Consider the following 7,591-nt stretch of genomic DNA (forward strand, 5'->3'; position numbering starts at 1 on the left):
ACCCCTATCCCCCCACCCCTTGCTTCCCTGCTGCCCTACCCCTACCTGTTCTGCGACGCCCCCAGTCCCAGCACGATGGGGTCGGCGATCTCGATCATGGACTGCAGGGTCGACGTCACCACGATGAAGAGGATGATGCTGAGGAGGAAGGTCCGCTGGAGGAGCTGCAGGTCCAGCAAGTCCGTCTGGAGGGCCAGCAGCAGCATGGTCACGCCCTCCGTCACCCCCCTGCAGAGCCACGACGGGAGGAGGGAGATTCGTTGGAGAAAGGGAATCAGGGGCCCGGCAAAGAGGAGCCCGGGAGACCGGCCACCCACCACTGGGGTCAGGTGGGCAGGTTACCTACTGATGGGTCTAAGCCAGGGGTGTCGAACTCATTTTGTTATGGAGGGCTGGATCTGACATAAATGAGACCTTGTTGGGCCGGGCCACGTGTGTGTCATAAAAGGTAATGCCAGGTAGCGGAGAGATAAACTTTATAAAGGACACAAAAACAAAGGGTTTTTTCTTAACTTAAAATGAAAGCATGCTTAAAACATTAGCACTCCTGCAATATTTTGTTTATTTCACAGTGTCTGATCACTGACACCTCTTGCTCTGAATTATTGCATCAAAATGTCTGCTGTTGCAATCCTGAGTATGCTGGTTCAGGTGTGTATCTGTAAGCTGCAAACCTACGATGACGCAGCAACAGAACCGGAAGAAGAAGCAGGAGACAGCCAGTTCCACTATGGGCCTAAGAGAAGCCCTCCAGGGGCCTGATCCGGCCCCTGGGCCGCATAGTTGACAACCCAGGTCTAAGCCCCTCGGTGCTTTGCAGTGGGGAAACATTTGAGGGATATACTACAGATGAGCTTTACAAAATTATGCATTGGATGGAGTATGTAAAGAAGTACTTTTCTCCCTTTCTCACAATACAAGATCTCTTGGGCACTTGATGAAATTAATAAGCAGTAGGCTGAGAACAGATAAAAGGAAGCACTTCTTCACCCAAAGAGTCATGAACACGTGGAACTCACTGCTGCAGGAACATGGAATTCACTATGCAGCTACAAGCATAGACTGCTTCAAGAGGGAAAACTGAATAAACAGTTGGAGCAGGGGTCCATCAGTGGCCATTAGCCACAAGGTAATAGACGGAACACGGTGTCTGGGCCAGGGATGCTCTGTATTCTTGGTTCTTGGGGGGTCAACAGTGGGAGGGCTTCTAGTGTCCTGGCCCCACTGCTGGACCTCCTGATGGCACCTGGTATTTTTGGCCACTGTGTGACACAGAGTGTTGGACTGGAGGGGCCACTGGCCTGATCCAACAGGGCTTCTCTTATGTTCTGGGGCAGGGATTGAGTATGCTGGTTCTGGGGCAGGGATGCTCTGTATTCTTGGTGCTTGGGGGGGGGGGCCAACAGTGGGAGGGCTTCGAGTGTCCTGGCCCCACTGCTCGACCTCCTGATGGCACCTGGTATTTTTGGCCACTGTGTGACACAGAGTGTTGGACTGGGTGGGCTGTTGGCCTGATCCAACATGGCTTCTCTTATGTTCTTATTTGGAGCAGAGGTCCATCAGTGGCTATTAGCCAGAATGTTCAGATGGAACACTTTGTCTGCGGCAGTGATGTTCCGTATCCTTGGTGCTTGGGGAGGAACAGTGGGAGGAGGGCTTCTGGAGTTCTGGTCCCGCTGGTGGATCTCCTGATGGAACCTGGGTTTAGGCCACTGTGTGACACAGAGTGTTGGACTGAGTGGGCCATTGGCCTGATCCAACATTGGCGTCTCTTATGTTCTTATCTAGGATCCTCTGTGGGTTTTAAAAAGCTAGTGGAACCAACTGCGCTCTCCCATGTAAACATACCCACTCACACTGGTCACCTTCCGATGCTCTGTTTTGGTTGCCATCACCATCGAAGGCTAGACGGGTGGTGCACTGAGACAGGGCCTTCTTTGTCGTGGCACCAAAACTTTGGAACTCCCTCCCCAGAGAGATTCATCTGCATCCCACTATCGGGATCTTCTGCCCGCAGGTGAAGACTTTTTTGTTTTGTTTGGCATGCTCACCAATTACAGTCATTTGCATCTTTTCCGGTATCACTTTGTTACATTCCTGACTCACATGGTGGCTAATCAGTTCCTCTGGATGGCCAACAACAGAGCAGAGAAGCCGAGGCCTTCCCCTGATGCTGCCTCCTGGCTCTGGGACTCAGAGGTTGACTGCCTCTGAACATGGAGGTTCCCCTTACTCACCATGGCTGGTAGCCATCGATAGACTTCTCCTCCATGAATCTATCTAATCCCCTCTGAAAGCTGTTTATTCCCGTGGCCAATCACTACATCCTCTGGCCACGAATTCCACATTTTATCTTGCAAGGGAGGTTCTTTTTAACATAGTAAAGGTAAAGGTCTTCCTTGCTCAAAAGCCAGTTGAGTCCGACTCTAGGGTTGCGGTGCTCATCTCTGTTTCAAAGCCGAAGAGCCAGCGCTGTCTTAAGACGTTTCCGTGGTCATGTGGCCGGCATGACTAAACACCAAGGCGCACAGAACGCTGTTACCTTCCCACCGAAGTGGTACCTATTTATCTACTTGCAATTTCTTGCTTTCGAACTGCTAGGTTGGCAGGAGCTGGAACTAGAGACGGGAGCTCACTCCGTCTTGCGGCACCCGGGTCTTGAACTGCTGAACTACTGACCTTCCACAGCCTGCAGTTCAGCGTCTTAACCACTTGAGCCACCGCAGCTCCTTTTTTAACATAGAGAAACATTACTGATCGAGAGCATGTTTACTAGCTTTTATTGTAAAGACGTTCTGTCTAAATTTCTTGTAATTATATGTAATGCATTTTATTGTTGCTGTTTGCATGTTTGGCTTAAGACCTCGGGTCAATGAAGCTAATAAATGAAATGGAAAAATGGAGAAACATGTAAAATGTCACTCCTCTATTTCCCAGGGTGGAGAGACCACAATTATGCATTATGCATAACTGGCCATCGTGTGGCAGCGCTCTCTGGGTCCAGTAGATGGGATGGCTGTAAAAGAAGCCCCCCCCACACACACTTCTAACCCTTTCGATGCCCAGGATGGAGATCGACTCTGCCAAACAAGCCAAACGCCACACATGGGCTCTCTCACCTGTGCATCACGTTGCCATTCTGGAAAGCGCCGTAGCCCGCCAGGTAGAACTTGCAAAGTTTCAGCAGGGCCAGGGCCAGGTAGGAGACGGTGAAGGTGAGCCCGATCAGGGAGTAAGGGGTGCTGCAGCACTCGGCCACGCTGCGGATGAAGAGAACCAATGAGAAGCCCTCCTGAAGGCGGTCTGAGCAACCTGAGCTATAGCATCTGTTGCCCCCCAGGGGCCAGCAAGAGGCCTCTGGGAAGTCCACAAGCAGGGCGTCAAGGCTATGCCCCGCCCAGCAACTGGCATTCAGATATCCTGCCACTGACTATGGAGGTTCCATTTAACTTCCATGAGAGTTAGCCATTGGTAGAGCACTCCTCCTCCTCCCCATTTGAAACCATCTATTGCCATTAGCCATGGGCACAATGCATTCCCTACATTAACTGTGTGAATTATTTCCTTCCAGTTGAATTAAGTCAATGATACCCTATGGGGAGCATTATAGTCAATGGGCCCCATAGGTTTTAATGGAGAATTGATCTGGCGCTATCTGAGGCTTGGGGGGAGAGCCTCTGCTTGGCCTGCAGAAGGTCCCAGGTTCAGTCCCTGGAATCTCCAGTTAAAAAGGACCAGGCAGGAGGTGATGGGAAAGACCCCAGCCTGAGACCTTGGAGAGCTGTAAAGACGGGCTGTGGCTCAGTGGCAGAGTCCCTGCTTGGCATGCAGAAGGTCCCAGGTTCAATCCCCGGCATCTCCAGTTAAAAAGGACCATTTCCAGCTAAAAAAGTACCAGGGAGGGGGTGATGGGAAAGACCTCCGCCTGAGACCCTGGAGAGCTGTAAAAAGGGGCTGTGGCCCAGTGGCAGAGCCTCTGCTTGGCATGCAGAAGGTCCCAGGTTCAGTCCCTGGAATCTCCAGTTAAAAAGGACCAGGCAGGAGGTGATGGGAAAGACCTCTGCCTGAGACCCTGGAGAGCTGTAAAGACAAGCTGTGACTCAGTGGCAGAGCCCCTGCTTGGCATGCAGAAGGTCCCAGGTTCAATCCCCGGCATCTCCAGTTGAAAAGGACCAGGCGGGAGGTGATGCGAAAGACCTCCGCCTGAGACCCTGGAGAGCTGTAAAGAGGGGCTGTGGCTCAGTGGCAGAGCCCCTGCTTGGCATGCAGAAGGTCCCAGGTTCAATCCCCGGCATCTCCAGTTAAAAAGGACCAGGCAGGAGGTGATGGGAAAGACCTCCGCCTGAGACCCTGGAGAGCTGTAAAGAGGGGCTGTGGCTCAATGGCAGAGCCTCTGCTTGGCATGCAGAAGGTCCCAGGTTCAATCCCCGGCATCTCCAGTTGAAAAGGACCAGGCGGGAGGTGATGCGAAAGACCTCCGCCTGAGACCCTGGAGAGCTGTAAAAAGGGGCTGTGGCTCAATGGCAGAGCCTCTGTTTGGCATGCAGAAGGTCCCAGGTTCAGTCCCTGGAATCTCCAGTTAAAAAGGACCAGGCAGGAGGTGATGGGAAAGACCTCTGCCTGAGACCCTGGAGAGCTGTAAAGACAAGCTGTGGCTCAGTGGCAGAGCCCCTGCTTGGCATGCAGAAGGTCCCAGGTTCAATCCCCGGCATCTCCAGTTGAAAAGGACCAGGCGGGAGGTGATGCGAAAGACCTCCGCCTGAGACCCTGGAGAGCTGTAAAGAGGGGCTGTGGCTCAGTGGCAGAGCCCCTGCTTGGCATGCAGAAGGTCCCAGGTTCAATCCCCGGCATCTCCAGTTAAAAAGGACCAGGCAGGAGGTGATGGGAAAGACCTCCACCTGAGACCCTGGAGAGCTGTAAAGAGGGGCTGTGGCTCAGTGGCAAAGCCTCTGCTTGGCATGCAGATGGTCCCAGGTTCAGTCCCTGGAATCTCCAGTTAAAAAGGACCAGGCAGGAGGTGATGGGAAAGACCTCCGCCTGAGACCCTGGAGAGCTGTAAAGAGGGGCTGTGGCTCAGTGGCAGAGCCCCTGCTTGGCATGCAGAAGGTCCCAGGTTCAATCCCCGACTTCTCCAGTTTAAAAGGACCAGGTGGAAAATGATGTGAAAGACCTCCACCTGCGGACCCTGGAGAGCGGCTGTCAGTCTGAGTAGACAAGGCTGACCTTGACAGATGGACAGTCTGATTCCGTATGAGGCACCTTCATGCGTTCAGCAGCATCCAACAGGGCTCCCTCTTGCCCGTTCAAACCAGGCCTGGCTCCCTCCCATAGAGCTAAAAGGTGACTCTTTCACCCCCCCCCACACACGCTCATCATAATGAGGGGCACCAGACCGGAAGTCAACAGATAACAGCAACAGGGGGGATAAAGACGAGCGTGGCGCAACAGGAAACTGCCGCTCAGCCTCCCGTTCTGCATATCTCCACCCCACCGGCTGCCTTCTTACCTGCTGAGGAAGACGAACAGGAGCCCCTGCTGGGACGGAAGGGGGCCGGAGGAGACCCAGAAAGCGTAGATCTTCAAGGTGAACAACGCGAGCCAGAAGACCAGGAACAGCAGCGGGACGGCAAGCTGTCTCCAGAGGGACATGCCCAGCGCAACCAGCTGGTAGACCTCCAGCGCCTGGAGACAAGAGAGACCCAAAGGCAAAGAGAGCCACCAACCGGGCTTCTCGCGCACACAGCCGGGGACCACCGCGTGTCTCTCCAGCAGGACCACGGTGCCCCCAACTACGCAGAAAGCCAAAAGGGGATCTCCTTTAGCCAACACACCACCTTGCAGTGGCCTGAACGTGGCTCTGGAATTCAGAGGCTGACTGCCTCTGAACGTGGAGGTTCCCTCCAATCACAATGGTTTGCAGCCACCGGCAGACCTGTCCTCCGTGAACCTATGTGATCTCCTTTTCAAGCTGTTCACTCCTGTGTCCCTCGCTACATCCTCTGGCAGCCAGTTCCGCATTTGAATCACTCTCTACGTAAAGCAGTATTCCCTGTTGTCCCGAACCTACTGCCCATCAGCTCCATTGGATGCCCTCGAGTTCTTGTATTTTGGGAGGAGGAGAAACATTTTATCTCTGTCAACTCTCTCCACCCCGTGTATAATTTTAGAAACCTCTGCTATGTGTCCCCTCCCCTTAGTCGTCTCTTTTCTAAACTGGAAAAGTCCCAGAGACGCTTCGGCCTTTCCTCCTAGGGAAGGGGCTCCAACCCCCTCATCATCTTGGTCGCCCCTCCTCTGCATTTTTCCTAGCTCTGCAATGTCCTTTTGGAGATACGGGGACCAGAACCAGGGCTATTTTGGGGCAGGAACGCACAGGAACGGAGTTCCGGCTGGCTCCCGAGTTGGCCACGCCCAGCAGGTGCTCGTTAGCATAACAGGCCACACCCAACAGCAGGAACTCATTGGGATTGGCTACATTAGGGGTGTTTGGCCTAACATGCAAAGGAGTCCCTGCTACAAAAAAAGGCCCTGGGTTTTGACAACAAACAAGGTCAACAGGATAAGAAGCAAAAGGTGGGTGTGGCTGGATGACCATACCTCTGGTAACGTGGGGGTGTGGCCTAATAGGCCAATGAGCTATGCTGTTGGAGTGTGGCTGATTATTTTCTGTTGTTGGGTGTGGCCTATTATGCTAATGAGTTCCTGCTGGGCTTTTTCTACATAAAAAGCCCTGACCAGAACTGTATGTCGTATTCCAAATGAGGCCGCACCATAGACCTATACAGGGGCATTACAATATTGGCCGTTTTATTCTCAATCCCCTTCCTAATAATCCCTAACATACAGTTTGACTTTTTCACTGCTGCAGCACACACCGGCTTGACACTTTCATGGAGCAATCCAGTAGTGGCGTCTTTGCTTTCCTGCCTCGTGCAGGGGGTTGATGACCCTGGAGGTCCCTTCCAACTCTGTGATTCTACGACTCCGAGATCTTTTCCCCTCTCAGTCTCAGCCAGTTCAGGCCCTATTAGCCTATCCTTGGAGTTGGGATTTTTTGTCCCAATGTGCATCGCCTGACAAGTTATCCCATAGGGGAGGTGTTAGCCAGCGAATGGAATGTCCAGCTCGGAAGCCTGGAAAAAAGACCTCTTCGGCATCAAGAAGCCTGTAATGGGCCAATCCGGCCAGGTGGTGGCAGTGCGGCGCTACGACTCAAAGCCAGCCCAGGAAGAACTAATGTCATCAAGCGAAGCCGAAATGAATGCCGCCCGGAACATGACTGAAGCCTACAGCTGAACAAAATCACCGTCGGCTGCAAACGTGTGCGATTTAAAGAATTATATGTTGTCCTCCCTTACCCCTATCATTGTTAGTCCCTTGTGAAAACCCGTGTAACTGTAAATCGCTCAGAGCCAGCAGCCCTGCAGGATTGAGCGATCAATAAATCGAAAGGTATTATTATTATTATAATCAACATGCAACTTCGCTGGTCACACTGTCGCCCTCCGCACAGAGCACAGGCCCTTCTGCACGGAAAAGCGGGGAGAAAGGGCTGGCCCGTGTAGCATATAAGCCTCCTCCCGGCCCCTGG

At 52.9% G+C, this 7,591-nt stretch overlaps 1 protein-coding gene across 1 annotated transcript in view; it reads right to left on the reverse strand.

Moving 5' to 3' along the window:
- The window catches only part of LOC107120097 (RING finger protein 145-like), a 21,632-nt gene that overhangs the window by 7,396 nt on the left and 6,645 nt on the right, over positions 1 to 7,591 (reverse strand). The window contains exons 4-6 of the mRNA XM_015422738.1: positions 5,507 to 5,789; positions 3,120 to 3,260; positions 46 to 228 (exon numbers count right to left, since the gene is read on the reverse strand). Of these exons, the coding sequence (XP_015278224.1) occupies positions 46 to 228; positions 3,120 to 3,260; positions 5,507 to 5,789 (607 nt within the window). The remainder of the gene's footprint in view (positions 1 to 45; positions 229 to 3,119; positions 3,261 to 5,506; positions 5,790 to 7,591) is intronic.

The sequence above is a fragment of the Gekko japonicus genome, unplaced genomic scaffold (assembly GCF_001447785.1).
Source record: "Gekko japonicus isolate JY-2015 unplaced genomic scaffold, Gekko_japonicus_V1.1 scaffold2916, whole genome shotgun sequence".
NCBI classification, from domain to species: domain Eukaryota; kingdom Metazoa; phylum Chordata; class Lepidosauria; order Squamata; family Gekkonidae; genus Gekko; species Gekko japonicus.